This window comes from Brienomyrus brachyistius, chromosome 8 (assembly GCF_023856365.1).
Source record: "Brienomyrus brachyistius isolate T26 chromosome 8, BBRACH_0.4, whole genome shotgun sequence".
NCBI lineage: Eukaryota > Metazoa > Chordata > Actinopteri > Osteoglossiformes > Mormyridae > Brienomyrus > Brienomyrus brachyistius.
In genome coordinates, this window is record NC_064540.1 from 13,277,111 (window position 1) to 13,297,208 (window position 20,098).

General features: G+C 39.6%; 1 protein-coding gene across 1 annotated transcript in view; it reads left to right on the forward strand.

Moving 5' to 3' along the window:
• Positions 1–433: 433 nt before the first annotated feature.
• The window catches only part of LOC125747013 (voltage-dependent calcium channel subunit alpha-2/delta-3-like), a 40,871-nt gene continuing 21,206 nt past the window's right edge, over positions 434–20,098 (forward strand). The window contains exons 1-11 of the mRNA XM_049021681.1: positions 434–854; positions 1,396–1,477; positions 8,773–8,889; positions 9,074–9,133; positions 13,427–13,589; positions 14,827–14,958; positions 15,314–15,374; positions 15,679–15,829; positions 16,730–16,804; positions 18,076–18,165; positions 18,531–18,644. Of these exons, the coding sequence (XP_048877638.1) occupies positions 718–854; positions 1,396–1,477; positions 8,773–8,889; positions 9,074–9,133; positions 13,427–13,589; positions 14,827–14,958; positions 15,314–15,374; positions 15,679–15,829; positions 16,730–16,804; positions 18,076–18,165; positions 18,531–18,644 (1,182 nt within the window). The 5' untranslated portion in view covers positions 434–717. The remainder of the gene's footprint in view (positions 855–1,395; positions 1,478–8,772; positions 8,890–9,073; positions 9,134–13,426; positions 13,590–14,826; positions 14,959–15,313; positions 15,375–15,678; positions 15,830–16,729; positions 16,805–18,075; positions 18,166–18,530; positions 18,645–20,098) is intronic.

Sequence of the window (20,098 nt, forward strand, 5' to 3'; positions counted from 1 at the left end):
ACGATTCAATATACTATTTACCATCTTGACCTTAAATCTGGTATCTCACTGAAAGGCTGAAAAGTGCCAGACTCCTTTCAAAATTGCCCCATAGCTATGGAGTTCGTTACGCTGCAAATTTAATATAAAATGTCAACTTAATTTTAAGTAAGAAATTCCGTTTCACTTCGCGATCACGATCACCGGGAAACGTGTTTTCTGCAGTATTCTACCCAGCCATATTCTTGGACTTCTTGATTATCTGGCAGAAACCTCCGTCGGAACGGTAGTAATGCAGATGCTTGTATATACCCAATAATATGCCATTCACTCACCAGGAAAGTATATAGTTAATTCGCACCCCCAGTCTCTCTCTCTCTCTCTCTCTCTCTCTCTCTCTCTCTCTCAGCCACCACTATTTCTTGCTGCTGAAATGGGAGTTTCGATGACCCACAGAACCGAGTATGTTGTCTCTCAGAGCAGTGCCATATGGGATTTTCTCACTGTATGAAATTTATTTAGCATAAGCGGTGTGCAGAGCACCCACATATATACATACAAATATTCATACAAAGAAAACTTCTGTATACCAACCAGGATATTTCAGGATGCTTCTTGTCAGAACGCACTGGAATACTCAGTATAAATAAAAAGTAAGGATGTATTCGTGCTGAGTCCATTTCAGGGTGGGAGTGCTGGAGAAATTGGAAACCAGCAAGCCTAAAACTGACCGCTGGAATGGGCATGAGGATGTTGGAGAACTCAAGGTCTTTCTGCACTCAGACATGCCATGCCTGCTTATTGTTCCTTTGGCTGACTTTTGGCCTGACAGTAACTGATGGAGTCGCGACCCATCAAGGAATACCCTTGTCCATGTAAGTCCTCAGTTATTCTCTACATTGTTTTCATTTCGCTGGCAGATTTCATTTCAATTTTACAGCTCAAACAACGAGTGAAAAAAACTATTCTATGAATCTGGAGAAAAAAGTTATGCAGTAAATGTATTGTTTACTTGTTGTCACGTTACGTAACACAGCAGACTCATGCAGCATAAGTACGCTTCTTCCCTGTTGGCTCGTGAAAAACCAGAGGAGAACCTTTCTCTGGACAAAATGGCATAAGACCTTTGCTGCTGGACAGAAACAACAATTCTTCTTGGTCATTAATAGGTCCACAGTTACGAAATGCTTTGCAGTTAATCAAATGCTATATTGCCTATATTCTGCAATATTGTTTATGATAAAGTACATAGAAACTAAAAAAACAGTTGTCTTTATATATTTATTGTAATTTGCGCGAAATTTGAACATGTTGGGAATGAGAGCACAATGTATTTGCATTGCCAGATATTTTCCTAATCTGAACATGAGATCATCAGGATGTTCCTACAATCTTTGCTGATGTTTCTCCATCCAGGGTTAAGCTGTGGGCCTCAGCATTCGGAGGTGAAATCAAATCCATCTCCGCCAAATATTCAGGCTCTCAACTCCTGCAAAAGGTACATCTCCATGATGCACATTACTGATTTCTTTCTACGACTCAGAGGTTCCAGTAGATCCAGATAATGTGGCTCATTTTCTGCAAGCTTTGTGTTAAACACCAGCTAGCCTTAGTGTTGGGAAATTGACATTACTTTGGCGGTGGTTTCTTCCATGCGGAATATGCATTAAACACCAAATGACCAGCACCAACAGGACACCGCATAAAGAAGCTGAGAATGACATAAGCCCTCAGCCGCTTGACTTTGCTCCCTCTCCCTGTGGCAGATCGATTGAGTTCAGCCATTGTCACGGGCCATTAAACGACCTCATTGTCATTCTCATTTCGGTTTAACATACACCTTCTTACTCCACTTGGACAGCCATTGCAGACTAGAATGTAGAGCTGTGTGCCTGTTCGGGGCTCACTCCTCTTCCCGCTCTCTGCAACGCTGAAACCTGCTCCTCATTGTACCATTGTAACACTCACTGGGGCTGTACTTCATAGTGACAATCTAACAATAACCCCAGGCAGGATTCACAGAATCACTGCGGCACTAATTAGATACACAGCTCATTATAGAGCTTTAATAGATATGACATCATACATTTAAGATTTGGCAAGACACCATGATTAGCAACTAATTCTGAAAAAAAAAAACAGACAAATTCTTGTTATAATCTTTTTGTGTACCTGTCCACTCTTTGCCTACAGTCAGACAACACCATAAAAATCTATTTTTATAACTGTTTGTTATACCTAAATGTCTAATAGACTTTTAATGTAATTTGCACAAATATGAATAAAATACATGTCCAGTTTGACAGATGCCTCTTCTGCGTTTACCTGTGTTTTTGAGAGAGGAGAACTGCCGCCTGAATAGAGCATGATGCTGTAAAACTGTACAGAGGCAGAGCTTTGTGGACAATATGAGCGATGAGGTTCAGCTCAGTGTGACACCATGAGGCTTCAGATATGATGGTTCCATCTCAGTACATCACTTTGCTTAACGCTGAGTGTGGATTGGTTTGGCAAAAGAATATATGCTGCAATCGATAGTATGGAAATAGATTCGAAAGCATTGATCATCAACCTGTGATATTTGGTTTCACATCATGACTGCTTAGTAACATAACGGTACTCAATACAACTGAGGAACCCAGTTATGCATTTCAGTTAATACCTTAAGTTTATTAATACCTAAGGATGCTGAGCACTACCACTGTTTGCAAATTACAGATGAGATATGCCACATCCATGCTCTCCCCTTTTTCCTTCCCCTTCAGGAATTTAATGACCATTTAATGGGGCTTGTGTCAGTCTAACCTTAGGCATTGCGGACAAATGCCCGCAAATATCACAAAATCCCAGAGGATGTGTGTGCCGCACAGGAATGTAAGCATCCTACAGGACGGCCACTGATCCCATGACCTCTACAGCAGCATACACTGTATTCCTGTGAACGTTTTTTATTGTATGTTTTTTATAGTATATGTTACACAGTATACTGTAGCTATACAATTAAATGAATAGACAAGGGGGGGTTTATAAACTGGTGCAATATGTGTGCCTTGTATTGTTCTGTCTCATTTCCCCGTTTGGCCAGAAGGTGTCGCTGGCCATCCTGCTTCTTCCTCAGTGTTGTAGCCCCATAGTTCCTAGTGTGTTCTCCTGCTCCTCAGGTCAATGGGAAGCTGGCTAGAGGTGTTCTTTGGAATTCATGGATCTTTATTCCTGTACCTTGTTTAGCTTTGTTATTGCTTCACATTGGTTGCCACTATCTCAAGTATAGCTCTACTGTTTGATTATAACTGCCCTTATCTGTTTCTAGTGTTTGGTATAATGTCAATGGCTCACACCTGTTTCTTGTTTTGCCGTAGTTATCTGTGCTATAGTAGTTGGTCAACATATGTGGTGCATTGTGTTTGTCCCTGTGATGGTCCTTTCACGCGTTTCGTGTCTGTGTTTCTGGATCCTGTTTGCTGTTAGTGTTTCCTTGGTATTGGTTGTTCCTGATCAGCTCTTGGCAGTTAAGTACTTGTTTTACCCTCCTGCCTTTGTTTGACCTTTATTTCAAGTTCAGTTTCTAAAGCTTATGAAGTTCCCTCTGTGTTAGTAAGCTGCACTGTGAATGAACTTTTCGTCTCGCGCACAACCACACAACCATTTTCTGCAAAAGATTTATACAGCAAGTCATTTTTTTTAAATAAAAGCTGCTTTTATGCTTAAAATTATTTTTTCATGTTTAAAAAAATCATCTAAAAAGTAATCTAAAATTCTTTTATAAGCACTCTAAATGACTTTAAAAGTTTTCAGATTTTGAAAAAAAATGAAAATACATAAAATGGTTCTGGTACTCCCACGTATTGTTACAAAAAGCATTGCACACAGTGTCATATGGATCTATGCATTATAGTGAAATAAATAATTGTTTATATTGTATATTATGCATCCCTCACTGGCTCTGTGTATGTCTGTGTGGAATTTGCTTGTTGTCTCAGTGTAGAATCACTTTGCTTAGGTCTCTCTAGGTTTGGTGGTAGTTGATGTCTCTACTGCCCATTGTGTCTGCACTGGTATCACATCCAGGGTGACCCCTGCTTTGCTTGTTGTGCTTCCTGGTTTAGACGTCAGACTAACTGACATTATGTGATCAGAGGTAAGGATAAGCACAGAAAATGGATAGATGGAATTATGTCATATAATACTGTAATGTACATAATACGTAATAACCAACTATGAAATTATAAATCATTTATTAATAGCTGATGGTTGGCCAAAACACGCTGAAAGTTTTAGTTTTTTGCTACCTTTATTGTTTTCAGCTCAGTTTGAAGAAGGCTGGGGAAACCACTCCACAACCTTCATTTTCCTCAGTGCGGCCAGCGGAGCAGAAAGATGGGAGCAATGAGTGACCATTATTGGTATTCCTGGGTATTAGCTCTCCAAGGTCTTACATCAGCTGATGGAGGGGAATCATCAGATGTTTCTATCATTTTTGTCACCATTTAGGAGTCCTCATCTCTGTCGATATTTTAATTGGGAGTATTCATAGGGATGTGCTGGAGTGGTGGTCCCCGCAGTTGTGTGTGCAGAGGACTTTTGGAGGGTTTCGGGGCACACCAGGCGTGAAACTACTTGTTCCACCTGACTAGCAGCCAGCGCTCTTATGCAGTACATTACTGGCTTGTCTGCAGTAAGGAAATGGGAAACAGGAGGCTTCTGTCCATACCCTTAAACGTACTCCCTCATACTGTATGACAGATTACAGCAGTAAACTGTTGTAATTTCATCTTTCTGAAAGGAAAAACAACAATGCTAATAACAATACTCCGATACTAACATAATCCTAAATAGCATAATATAAATTGTGTCTATATAACAAACATTAATCACTGTTATATATATTGCATGAGAAACCACTAATGACGATATAAATGATAAAAATAAGACGTTGTGATGTATAAGCATGTATAAGAAACATAAGCAAAATACACTGCCGGTGTCACACGTTAATCCCAATAAATAGGCTTGTTAAAGGGATTTATAATTAGAAAGCGGTCCTAAAGACTGCTCAGGTCATTTAAAGCTCCAGACTGCAGGCAGTACCCATGATACCTTATTTAGTCTTCAAGGTGAAAACTTTAGGTCTGCAGGGCTAAGAACATTATGGAAAAACATCAGAAAGATGCATTTCTCTTCCTAGGTGTTTCAGGATGTTCTCTATATATTATACTCTAGAGATTTTTTCAAAAGAACTTTAGGACAAATAGAGATTAAGGGGATTTTTTCGTTGCACAGATAGTGTAAGGAGCATAGGGTAAACTGATTCAGTGGGGCTCCAATGGTACATGGAGTGTAAATTCACCATCTTCTTCAGTGGAGCCTTAGGGTATGTGGAGTGTAAATTCACCATCTTCTTCAGTGGAGCCTTAGGGTGTGTGGAGTGTAGGGTCACCTTCTCCTTCAGTGGAGCTTTAAGGTATGTGGAGTGTAGGGTCACCTTCTCCTTCAGTGGAGCTTTAGGGTATGTGGAGTGTAGGGCCACCTTCTCCTTCAGTGGAGCCTTAGGGTGTGTGGAGTGTAGGGTAACCTTCTCCTTCAGTGGAGCTTTAAGGTATGTGGAGTGTAGGGCCACCTTCTCCTTCGGTGGAGCTTTAGGGTATGTGGAGTGTAGGGCCACCTTCTCCTTCAGTGGAGCTTTAGGGTATGTGGAGTGTAGGGTCACCTTCTCCTTCGGTGAAGCTTTAGGGTATGTGGAGTGTAGGGCCACCTTCTCCTTCGGTGGAGCTTTAGGGTATGTGGAGTGTAGGGCCACCTTCTCCTTCGGTGAAGCTTTAGGGTATGTGGAGTGTAGGGCCACCTTCTCCTTCGGTGGAGCTTTAGGGTATGTGGAGTGTAGGGCCACCTTCTCCTTCGGTGAAGCTTTAGGGTATGTGGAGTGTAGGGCCACCTTCTCCTTCAGTGGAGCTTTAGGGTATGTGGAGTGTAGGGCCACCTTCTCCTTCAGTGGAGCTTTAGGGTATGTGGAGTGTAGGGCTACCTTCTCCTTCAGTGGAGATTTAGGATATGTGGAGTGTAGGGCCACCTTCTCCTTCAGTGGAGCTTTAGGGTATGTGGAGTGTAGGGTCACCTTCTCCTTCGGTGGAGCTTTAGGGTATGTGGAGTGTAGGGCCACCTTCTCCTTCGGTGGAGCTTTAGGGTATGTGGAGTGTAGGGTCACCTTCTCCTTCGGTGAAGCTTTAGGGTATGTGGAGTGTAGGGCCACCTTCTCCTTCGGTGAAGCTTTAGGGTATGTGGAGTGTAGGGTCACCTTCTCCTTCGGTGAAGCTTTAGGGTATGTGGAGTGTAGGGCCACCTTCTCCTTCGGTGAAGCTTTAGGGTATGTGGAGTGTAGGGCCACCTTCTCCTTCAGTGGAGCTTTAGGGTATGTGGAGTGTAGGGCCACCTTCTCCTTCAGTGGAGCTTTAGGGTATGTGGAGTGTAGGGTCACCTTCTCCTTCAGTGGAGCTTTAGGGTATGTGGAGTGTAGGGCCACCTTCTCCTTCAGTGGAGCTTTAGGGTATGTGGAGTGTAGGGCCACCTTCTCCTTCAGTGGAGCTTTAGGGTATGTGGAGTGTAGGGTCACCTTCTCCTTCAGTGGAGCTTTAGGGTATGTGGAGTGTAGGGTCACCTTCTCCTTCAGTGGAGCTTTAGGGTATGTGGAGTGTAGGGTCACCTTCTCCTTCAGTGGAGCTTTAGGGTGTGTGGAATGTAGGGTAGAAGGTGGCATGGTGACACAGCAGTAGCACTGTTACCCCACACCTCTTGGCTCCATGTTTCTATGGAGTTTGAATGTTCCCCCCAAGTTGAAATGGGGTTTCCCAAAACATGCTAAGAACGTGCTAAGGTGAACTGGAGTTACCCACTGGCATGTGTGCCCTGCAGTGGGTTAGTACCCCATCATGAGTTATTGCCTGCCTTGCACCTATAGCCTCCAGGTTAGATCCCAGACCCCCACAACCCCTCTCCTTCAATGGAGCTTTAGAGTATATGGAGTGTAGGGTCATCATCTTTTGTGAGGGGAGACTGTGGCTTTGCATGTTAAGATTCTGTGTTTATGATTAGAAGTTTACCAATTCAAATCTCAGACTAGGTATAGTAATCTTGCTGTTGAACCCTTGAGCAAACCCTTAACCCTCAGTTGTTCTTGTCTGACCCTGCTATCTCAAAGTGTCTGTCTGTTTGCATGAAAGCATCTGTTTAATAAGTATCCTGTGATACTTTACAATTGATGGTTATCAAAAAAAAACAAAAAAAAAACAAATCAACCAAACGGAGAATCTCACCTGCTCATGCACATCTCCTGAACTCCTCAACTGCCTGTCAGTCCGACTTGGCAACTGGTGCTGGCATGTGAAATCTGTTCCAGCATGTCACATCCTGATCTGAGCCACCTGCCCGATTTGTACCTTGCATGTCTGCGCCTGCATTTCCAAGCATGCGTGCACCACATTTTCTGGCACTTTCCGCTCCGTTCATCCTGCCATTTTAAGGTAAACAATATTGTCTATAATAACGGCAAACTACCTTGGTTGCTTAATTGTTTAGCAAGACCCGGTGTCAATGATTCAGCTGACTAAGAAAGTCTTCACTCTATATTTGATTTCAGAACTCATCTATTTCCAGTTTTTGTACCAAAACTACTGTAAACTAAATATCCTATCCTGGCATATTTTCCATTTGTTACAGCTATATTTAAATCAAAATCTGTGGGATTGGAAAAACATTTTCGTCAATAAATTATGTTAATGAATGTTTTGAAGAACATATGTTTTTATTAATTATTATTTTTTAAATCATTTGCATTCAGCTTTATAATATAACCAACATGTTTATATTATTAATGTACATTTACCTTTATAGCGACAAGTTTTATGGATTATAACCACATACTTAGCTCAACAAGAATTGTTTCATTGACATTTTTTATTAGATTGATGATGTATAATTAGCTTGACAATGACAGGTTTTATTGATTATAAGAAAGATGACATTTTTAAAACACACTGCTCCATTTTTCTACTAATTTCTTTTATTCAAACAGGAGATGTGCAGTATTCCTATTTACTTTATTTCCAAACTGGGACTTTTTACACATAGACACATAACATTCCATTTTAAAAATTGTTTCAGGTTTTGGCTGTAAGAAAATGTTTGTTCAATGAAAAGTAGCCTTTTGCCCTTTCCTTTAAGGGTCATCATAACTGATAATAAAAATCATCATCATTGTTGTAATTGTGAAATACCATATACCATGATTCTGTGAAACTGATATTTCGTGAGATGGTTATCATACTGTGAAAATCACTTGCAACTATGCAACTGTACTGTATATGTGAAATTTGACTTGCGTGATTTTTATATACTGTAGGGTATATATATATATATATATATATATATATATATATATATATATATATATATATATATATATATAAACAAACAGTATGTTTATGTTACTCATTGTGAATTTCAAATGTAACAATACCCAACTGAAATAAACATTTCTCTCTATGCATCTTTTACTGCTTAAATCAGCCAGCGAAAGAACATGTTTTAGTTTCTGTGTATTTTATGTGTGCGTTTTGTATATTAGCTAGTCCAGTTTGACTCTTGAGGAGCTCATGTCATTATCTGTTAAAATATATACATGTACAGTTACATTAAATAGGTGTATTTGAGTAACAGATTACCATTTGTATTACATACATTCTCTGTGTTAGTACATCTTATCTTAGTGGTGAAAAAGCCTCCCTCCTTTTCTCCCCGCAGAAATATAAGGAGTATGAAAAATCAGTTCGCATTGAAGAAACTGATGGAGCAAAACTGGTGAAGAAGTTGGCTGAGGACATGGAAGACATGTTCCGTAAAAAAGCACTGGCAGTGAGAGTAAGAGTGTGTCAGTCACCCTGGTCCCACTTCCTCTCACTGTGTGCTGCATTGGTCTCTGTCATTGGTCTTCCATCTCTGTCATCGCCATTCCAATTGTTCATCCTGCTTTTTTTTTTGTTAATGCCAGATGCTCTCTGTGCACCTCATGAAGGATGTTTCACTGCATTTCTCCCCCCTCCAGCGTTTAGTGGACGCCGCTGAGCTGGCCCATCTTCAGCACGTGGAGGACCCAGACCTGCAGGTAAGCCACCTAAAGCGGTGGAGCTGCACCTACTGTCCCCCGGTTCTTCTTCTGCATATAGTGACCTACATGCAGTAAGTCTTCATGCACACCCTCATAAAACGCATACCTGAATTTGATAGTAGATATTTATGGGAAGGGGGCAGCATGGTGGTGCAGTGGTTAGCACTGTTGCCTCACACCTCTGGGACCCAGGTTCGAGTCTCCGCCTGGGTCACATGTGTGTGGAGTTTGCATGTTCTCCCCATGTTGTCGTGGGGTTTCCTCCGGTTTTCCCCCACAGTCCAAAAACACGTGGAGGCTAATTGGACTTGCTAAATTGCCCATAGGAGTGCATGTGAGAGTGAATGGTGTGTGAGTATGCCCTGCAATGGGCTGGCCCCCCATCCTGGGTTGTTCCCTGCCTCATGCCCATTGCTTCTGGGATAGGCTCCGGACCCCCCACAGCCCAGTAGGTTAAGCAGTTTGGAAAATGGATGGATGGATATTTATGGGAATGACAACGCTACCCTTTCAATAGTATCAGTACTCATACACTGCAGTCTTAAGAAAATTCAGTGGAGGTAAATGGTTGCCCAAGTAGGTTCATTGCTGTGTGAATATTTACTCTTGTTATGACTGGTGTTACTTCTGATGAAGTACAGAGCAGCCATGCATGAATGACATTCAGTTTTACCCTTGCCTTCATCAAGATTGCACAAAATCTCTGGAAAAATACAACCTTCACAGCAGAGCCAAAGATTTCAGATGTTTTTTGTCTATCATTGGTTAAACATTTGCTAGTCTGTTTGGGATTTCTCTACCCTTTTGGGAATTGGTCCTAATATGTTTAATCTATATCCTTGTGAAATACACATTTTCATAAATAGAGTAATTTCCTATACAAAACGTCTGTGGTGTAGATGTTTATTGAAGGTGTGTGTGTGTGTGTGAGTTAGTTTCAGCAACGCCACTAATCAATAATTTGAGCAAAAATAATTAAGGTGTACAGCAGCATTTAATATATATTTAACATATGATGGAAATTGTGCCTTCCACTCAGTCACCTTCAAGATGACCTTAATGCATCTGGCATTGTGACTCTTCTGTAGAACTACATGAAATATTCAGCATACAATTTAATTTTGAGGCAAGCTTTAAGGTATTTATGTAGGCCAAAAGATTATAAAATGTTATTGATGATGTTAACATAAATATATACATATATGTTGTCATCTGTACCAAAAATACTATGTAAAGTTATTGTGCATGTTTGTGTGTGTATGTATATATGTGTGCGATTATAGATTCTCAGTTTCATGTGTATGTTTTGTATATTAACTAGTCCAGTTTGATATGTATGTATAATGTTTCTTTGAGGGGGTTTTACATGGAAATGCCTTTTCAAGGATGGGGAATACATACGCAAAGGGGCATATTCAGGACTGTTATGTGCAGAGCGGGATTATATCGTTTTCAGATTTGCATTCGTTTTTGTTTTTATTCAGCTTTTCATTTTGTGTTTGTTTCTTTTTAAACTGTACAATAGTTTTAATTTCATTTTTATTTTATGAACATTTCTAGTTTTCATTTTTATTTAGTTTTATTATTAATTTTAGTGATCAGTACCATCTTTTGATACCACACTGGCAGTAATTTACATGCTTTCACCCTGCAGCTAAGGAGAAAGTGTGAAGCATTTTGTTGTCTTGCCCTAACATTGCCTTCCAAACCCCTCACCTCTGTCCTGTAACACCCTCGTGTTTTTATAGCCATGAAGGATCTGGGTTATTGATGCTCCCAGTCCCTGATCGCGATATATACACAGTTGATGGGATTTAGCACTTTTGAAGAAAGTTAAGTCTACCAGAGTGTCCCCCAGTGAAAGCCCGTAGGGGAGCAGTGGTTAGAGTATGAGGAATTATTCTTAGAAATAATAAAGTAAATCGGTAAGACAATTATTGTACAAAGTGTTAAGACAGTGGTGAAACAAAGTTTAATACAGCAATTTCAAAAACTCTCAAAACAATCAAAATGCCAAAATCAATAACATTTCACTCAACACTTGATGTAATACGTAATGCCGCTAGTTATGTTTTAACCTTGACAATAGGTATAGGAATAAGAATAAATAAAAAATCCATAATTAATAAACATAAATCCAATGGCAAACCATTAAACAAAGTTGCTCATTTCTCAACAGTCATATTTTAACAAAAGATTAGCCTAAAGGAGTACATTTTAATTTATATAACCAATGCACAGCACGTACGCCTGTGTCTGAGAGACAGAGAATGGAGAAATTGTGCAGCGGCACTCGCTAGATAAAACTCAATCTCTCCTTTCTGGATCATGGTTACAATTTTTTGGAATCCCGAAGAATCCTTTACTTTTGTCTCGAACACTGTTGTTAGTCCAGCCGAAAACAGCACATATAACCTTGACAAACGCGGAAAAAACGTATATAAGAGGACTTCGTCCGGATGAGAAATGCACCAACATGGCGGATTACTGTCTTTGCTTCCTGTGGGTGGTATGGTGTGACGTAGATTGCAACCCACAACCACAGTACAAATCAATGGTGTAAAAATACTGAACCTGAATGGTGTAAAAAAAACTGAACCTGATTTTACCTTCATTTCTATTTCGTTTTATAGTTCATGCTGCATTGTAATTTTTATTTAGTTTTCATTTTTTGGAAGATTGTTGTTAGAATTATTTCAGTTAACAAAATTGTTTCCCTACTAGTCTTAGTTTTACTTTTAGTTTTTATTAACTATAATAACCCTGGTGAGGAGTAAACAGTCAGTTACACCATATAATGGAAATCTGTTTCCTAGAGAAATCCTCAAGGATCAGTTCTTCAGTTCTGCCCATATAGATCTATAACAGTTTGTTCCAGCTCATGAAAATGGTGCAGAAGAACCCCGTGGGCACTCAGCACCGAAAGGGTGTGACTCCCAGCTTTTAGTCACATGTCCTGACTGCCAGGGAGCGCTGCCTCTCACCTTTGGGCTCCAGAAGCAGCCAGCCGTGTCATTAGCTATCAGAGGATTGTTTATGGGTCCAGCTTTCTGGTAACGGCTGCATGTTTCGGGCCACACTTCATTATGAGGTGTCTGCAGTTGGTGCTGAAGCACCTGACAACTGAAAAGGTTTCATTTAATTTAAGCTTTTATCTCGCAATTTGTCAGTGGCCAGCTGGAGATCAGTGAGAGGCTAAAGGTAGACAATAAATAATAGTAAATGAATAAATGTAATATATATTTTAAAGCTAATAAGAAAAAATATATATAACAGTTCCACAATGTGTATTTTGTCAGATTATTTCTCATCCATGTTTTTTGATCGCATCTTGCGGCGTCGGGCTTGCAGTCTGCTTTGCCAAGGTGAATGAGGATGGTTAGGTTAAATTTCTCTGGGTTGAGGTGAAGACAGTTTGTGGAATGATTCCATTAGACTGTCATGTTCATCACCAATTTCAACTGTAGGAGATGATCCTTGGACAGAATTGGGATCTTCCTTGTTCAAGTTTGCCCAATTCTGTATCAAATGGTGAAGAGACCTAACACTGTTGCAATGTCCTTGGTGTAATTTACTATAGCACTACAACAAGAGAGTTTAATGGGACATCCCCTGGTATTTGGTGACCTCCAGATTTGTTTCTAATGTCTGTGGTGGGAATTTGTACCAAATACATTGTATTTCATATTTAGATATGAAAGTTTAAGGATAAAAGATATCATGTGTCCTATGTGAGCTGATACATTGAGTAGTCATAAACTGTCTTGTGACTTTTTGTTACTTCCTTGTAATCAGGCTTATGACATTAAACTGGGTTGCACGTTGTGTGGTTATTGGTTAATTGGCTTTCTTCATGTAGTTGCTGTCTTGGCTGGTTGTATTTAATGCCTCTTATTCTGTTCTTCAGATATTTTTCTTCACCCATTGGGTTGCATGGTTGTGTTTGCCTTGCATGGTTATAGTGGTTTACACTTGGGGTTCCTGAACCCTGGTACCAATCCATGGCCTGTACAGTATTTCACCAGAACGCTGGGGTTTTTTGAAAGGGTCAATTTACAAAAAGAAACTGGAAAAAAATCGGAATGATTAAATATATGAAATTGCAATCTATCCAGCAGTACCCAACCCCTCATAAAACCAGTCAGTGGACATCAAATGGTTGGGAACCCCCAGTTTACACCAGTGCTGTTTCCTGTGCTTGCACTGTGGAGACACTGTTGAATTACTGATGTCTTTGCTTTTATCATGCGTCTTCGTTTTCGTTTCGTTCTTGTACTGTTCTTTTTCCAGTATGACTACTTCAATGCTGTGCTCATAAACGAGGTTGATGAAGAGGGGAAGAACGTGGAGCTTGGACAGGAATTCATTCTGAAGTCCAGTGAACACTTTAATAACTTACCAGTAAACTTCAGCCATAGTGTGGTTCAGGTTCCCACCAACACATACAACAAAGGTGAGTCAAAAACAACTTGCTGGATGCTTGATGAAAGCATGTTCAAGCTCTTTGGCCACGTAGAGTTGGGCTGATTTTGCTGAGGTGGCAAGCTGTGCTCTGGTAGTGGCTGGAGGTCCTTGTCTGATGTCTTCCAGTAGAAGGATTGGGTGTAAAATATGTGACAGGTGAGATAGAACCCAAGATTATGGGGATACTGGAGGCTCAAACTGGATGACGTCCAGCTTATCTTCAGGGAGGTATGATAATGGTTACTCCAGTCATTCTGAGAGTGTTTGCATATTAGTTGCAGTCTTCAAACCCCCCCAAAATTGCTTCACCTACGAAAGTATCCACACTCACCAAGTGTTTTATGTTGATTTTTCACATCATATTGTTACATGATATTCTCTTCATTTGTTTGTGTGATGTGTGAAAAGTAGTTAAACAGTTGAATGTTTTTCTAAGTAAAACGAGAAATCAGTAACCATTCTGAAATATTTTGCATTGCCTTAAATCTCTTTTATAGTCTTCTGCATTATTGTATTTTTATGCAAAAAAATGGAACATAATAGGTGTGATTTATTCCATGGTGAACAAAATCCACTTACAAGATTAGCAGCCATGCAACTGAGAAATCTCCAACCAACTAACTAAAGATTGGTGTAGATTAGTCAGCCTTTCTCTGACTGTCTGGTCCTGCTGTGAGAGACCCAATCACAGGTTCATTCTGATTATCATCGATCTCCCCTGTCTCAGCCAATAAGGATCTTAGGCGAGTCATTCAAAGCATTTGAAGTTTAATTTAAAGTTACTCTGTGATAAATTGCAGGGGTTTAGTGCCAGTGAAGATTAGGTAAGTGGAGAATAGACTTAAAAGTGGGGATATAACACTGCTAAGCACATGACATAGAGCTGATTCCGGTTTTGCTACTTATATCTTCACTTTGTAAATAATGTTTATCAAGGGTTTTTTTCAGTATCAGTGAGACTTTGGGTATTTCAGTGGTGGCCCAGTTACACACAAACGTAATTTGCTCTCATAAAATTAAACCCTGTACACACCGCAGGCAGTATTTAACTCTCAACCCTGAAGCGGCAAGGCAACAGTGTTACTCATTGAGCCATTGCCAGGTTCCTTGCCTGCAGTCCATCGGGGGTTCATCACTGAATGCAGTACCTGCATGGTTCCACAGGCGATGGGTTGCGTGGGTGATCACCACAGGCACTTGAAAAGTAGCATTTTTGCCTCTCACAGACCCCGATATAGTGAACGGTGTATATTGGTCAGAAGCACTGAATAAGGTGTTTGTTGAGAACTTCGAGCAAGACCCATCATTGAAGTGGCAGTACTTTGGGAGTGCAAATGGATTCTTCCGGCAATATCCTGGTGAGTACACTATGTAAATACAGTTAACGGTATGGCAAATAAAATTTTGATTTAAGCAACTGAATTGCGTGGTGCTTCAGCGATGTAAGGTGGTTGCCGCACATTTTTTTTAGGTTATAAGTAATATGTGTGAATGTTATATTTGTGGCTTATTCTTAGATGTGCTACTCAATCGCTTTTGCACATCAGGAAGCAACTGTAATATGGTGAAACTTTCTCGATCAGGCTGTATTGTTGCTGATGAGCTTTATGTTGTGGTTGGGGGGGGGGGGGGGGGCGTGCCACATTTCAGTATTTGTCTGACATTAACCTGTGATTTTTATCTTCTTTATTCATTTTTTTTTCACATCTGCAGGTGTGAAATGGCACCCAGATGAACACGGAGTGATTGCCTTTGACTGTAGGAACCGCAAGTGGTGAGTGTGTAGCTTTAGTCTGAATATATTATTAGACGCTGATATGATATGGTATATAAGCAGGCTGACTTTGTGGCACATATACTTAAAAGATACAATGTAAATATAAGAGTTATGCAACCAGTAAACTTTATTCTGATACTAAAGTAACCTATAAGATTTGTTTGCTTATATAAGTATGTCCTAAAAAAGTAAGAAACCTGCTTGCATTAAACCAACTGTAAATGCTAATTAGGACAGTGGGGATATTTACCGTACGCAGTATTACATTCGGAGTTCTAGAGTATAACTGTCTATTATGAAGGTATATTCAGGCAGCCACATCCCCGAAGGATGTTGTGATCCTGGTGGATGTCAGTGGCAGCATGAAAGGCCTGCGTTTGACCATGGCTCGGCAGACAGTGGCCTCCATTCTGGACACCCTTGGAGATGATGACTTCTTCAACATCATTGCAGTGAGTACTATAGAATTTTAAAGTAGAGTAAGTGATGAAGAATTCCATTCATTCGCCTTCAGCTGCTTATCCTGCTCAAGATCTTGTCTGGCAGTACAGGGTATTCCAAATGATAAAGAATTCTTACATCCAAGTTAGTTTAACCTAATTATTAATGTAAGCCCTTCTGGATTTCTTGTCACCTTGTGTTTTACCAAACTGTGTTCTGATGAATCACAATGACTTTTACTGGAGAAGAAGTTTTTCAGAATTATTAGATCACATTGAGTTTTATGGGATTGTTCAAATATAGAGTTTATATCTTCCTTATAAGTTTCCAGTATTGGCTTAGTCATGTTACTATCACAGTGACCCTTAACAGGATTGTTACAACAGAATGTTTTTTATTAATAAGTTTTCATTTTAATTCTTCCCTTATACTGGGGGAACCTAATTATAACATTACACTTTTTCAGTTGAATTACCTGGGGGTTCAGCATTCGGGTTGGAATCCTATACGTTCTCCCCATGTCATGTTGGTTTTCCAGTCTGGCTGACTGGTGCCTGTAGCGGGTGAATGTTTGTATGTGTTCTTGGTGATGGATTGGTATCCAGTCTAGGGTGGACCCCATATCTCTCTGGAATACTAATCAGGGCAAGTGATTGGATAATGGGTGAATAGATATTTTCTGTCGAGTGTGTCATTTTGTAATAAAATAAGTAATTGGACAAAGATATATCACTATCATTTGTAATCCCTAAACACTTCAATACTTTTGTGCTCATGTATTAATGTGAAGGTCCAGTCAAGCTCAAATTAATCCCAAAAGGACAGCATGAGTTGAAAATTCTTAATGGCACAAGCATGAGAATTTGCAGCTGCATGTATATCTCATGATATTCTGTCTGTCATGTCCACAGTATAACAATGAGATCAACTATGTGGAGCCATGCCTGAATGGGACGCTGGTTCAGGCAGACCAGAATAACAAAGATGTGAGCTGGAAATCCTTCCACCTATAGTACAATGTTTCTCAAGAATTTAAATAAGGGATATTCTACCAGAAACATACATTACCTGTCCTGTATTGTTACAGGGAATAAAAGTCATATAATGCATAAATGTTGAAACCCAATTATATGGTTAATTTCGTTTTGTAAGCCTACAAAATTTTATTCGTATTGGGTAATATTTAGGTTTGCACATTTCTAATAAAATTCTCTGTATGCTGCAACCTGTATGCTCTTTGCGTATAATTCATCTTCGTCTCACACTTGTATTATTAACACATGAACACTGAACAATGAACATGATGATCAGTGAACACTGAACAGCAGTAAGCAATAACAGTAAGCAACAACAGTAAGCAGCTAAACATTGCGAATATTACAATCTCAGTTCATGGACTGTACTTATACGCAGAGTTAATAGCACTTGGAAACGTGAACAGCACAGTACTGCATCATGAACACACTGCATCATTTCTGAAAATGTAAGAATTCACGCCATTTGATATGGACACCTACATTTAGTATTCCTTTAGTGTAAGCCTTAAAAATAATTATCAGTCAGTGGCCAAAACACTTCTTTGTATTTCTAATAAACTGTACCGAACAAATGTCAAAGACATTCAATAGGCAATCATTCTAACATATACAAATTTGTCTCTGACAGGGCCTGACTTTTTACGGGTGAAATGTGCACAAAATGTACCTTGTTCAAGCATAAAAATGTGCTGAGATGGCATGATATATGTTTCTCATAGACTAACATATGCTCCGTATGACTCAATGCTCAGATTCAAGAATTAGATCTTTTTCTCCCCAAGATTTTTAGAAGTGAAGATGTAGGTTTCTGGTAAAATGTCCCATAAATCGCATTTTTCTCTTTAGCATGAATATTAGTTCTAATTTAAAGCTCTAATATTAGTAATAATTCTCTATTTTGTTATTATTCTATATACGTACATGCAGTCAAACTATGAAATCCCAACTTCTGCTACATTATCAGACTGTCCCGCTATATCAGTTTCCCTGGATCCTGTAGGATGCTGCTTATGTCAGCCCCAGTCATCAGGGCTGCATAGATTCTTCAGGAAGACCTTTGAAGAATTTTAATTTGCTATCATTCATAACCACATTCTACAATAAATATGCATATGGCTCATTTGGGAAACAGAAACTGAAAGCGATGTTTGGGTTTGCATGTTGCATTGGTGTGAATGTGGTATTTTCTTTGTGATGAGTTTCTGCACTGTTTTCTTCAGCATTTCCGGGAGCATCTAGACAAGCTGTTTGCAAAAGGTACAGGCCTACTGGGGAATGCTTTAACCGAGGCATTCACCCTCCTAAAAGAGGTATGTGTATCCATCCATCCATCCATCCATACATACATCCATCCATCCTCTTCACTGTTATCTAGGGCACCTATTCTAGGAAGCACAAGCCACAAGGTAGGGAAAACCCCAAGTAGGGCGCTTTATTAATTTCCTTTTTTTATTTCATTGCATGGTAAAATACATCAACAAAAATAGCAAAGCATTTATTTCCTTCAGAAAATCATAAAATGGGAATTTAACGGCTTTAACAATAAGAAAAGCCTATATAACTGAACATTTTTTTAATTAAAAAATATTACATGAATTTCCAAATGATGTAATCCAGTAAAGCTTACTATCCTTATGCATGCATGTAATTTTCATATAATTTTGTCCATTTTCAGTTCAATGAAAGTGGGAGAGGAAGCTTCTGCAGTCAGGCCATTATGCTGATCACTGATGGCGCGACAGACACCTATGACACAGTTTTTGAGAAGTTTAATTGGCCAGACAGAAAGGTAAGTGACCGAAACTGGCCGGCAAAGGGACATGTCTGCATGTACAGGTCAGCATAGCATCCCTGCCTGATGCTTGTGTTTCCCACACATATTAGCTGCTATATCTATTTGGTTTCATCACAGGATTTGGGATCAGGTCTAACCTGATTAATTTTGCAGCTGATGATCAGACTCTTCCTAAACATTAGCGGGACACATACCTCCTATGTAACATACATCCATCCGTCCATTTTCCAAACCGCTTATCCTACTGGGTCACAGGGGTCCGGAGCCTATCCCGGAAGCAATGGGCACGAGGCAGGGAACAATCCAGGATGGGGGGCCAGCCCATCGCAGGGCACACTCACACACTCACACACTCACACATGCACTCCTACGGGCAATTTAGCAAGTCCAATTAGCCTCAGCATGTTTTTGGACTGTGGGGGGAAACCAGAGTACCCGGAGAAAACCCCACGATGACATGGGGAGTACATGCAAACTCCACACACATGTGACCCAGGCAGAGACTCGAACCCGGCTCCCAGAGGTGTGAGGCAACAGTGCTAACCACTGCACCACCATGCCGCCCCCTCCTATGTAACAGTTAAAGAAAAAAAAAATGTAATACATTTTAAAATACAATACAGTACAATAAATAATTAAAACATAAATGAAATAGTGAAAATGTGAAAAAAAATTAAAAATGTAAATGAAATAATTAAAATCTGAAATAATTAAATGTGAAATGATTTCTTATAATGTCAATTAACTAAAATTTTAATTATGTTCTGAAATAAATAATTAAATACTATTAATTAACTTATTATGTCATTTATTTGTATCATGATCAGTGATATATCTCACGCCATGAAATAATTAAATCTGTCATCAAAGCTGGTAGGTGGGACTTAGGGCCTGATCTACTCAAATCAATTGCTTTTGGGCAATTTTTATTAGACATCGTAGACATCATGTTAGTCTATCAAGAGTAAGAGCAATCACTGGGGGCATCATCTGAGTAAAAATAATGTTCATGTAAGCGTTAAAAAAGTTACCTCATAACTGCCAACCAATCATGAGCCAGTATGCATCAAGGACAAAATCTGATTGGAAGGCACCATTACAATGTGGTAAAAGGGTAGTAGCCTATACCTTTAGCATTCTGTGGCAGAACTAGCGTTTATATCTATAGTTCGGACTAGAGCTGTATAGAGAAAGACAGTTGCATCAACGAAAGATAAAAATGCTTGATTGTTCTTGTAGCCTTCAAATAGTTCCAGGAAGTGCTTGGCAGGCAATTTGAATGCATTAACTACAGAGTTCGGACATTGATTTTTAGTGATAAATAATCAATAGATGCATTGATACAATATTTATGTAGCACACCAACATGTGCATGTAGTTCCATCAATATGTTTATAAAAAAGTAAAATTTGGTATTTTAAACAGCCAGGGTTACCTGCCTTGTTGGC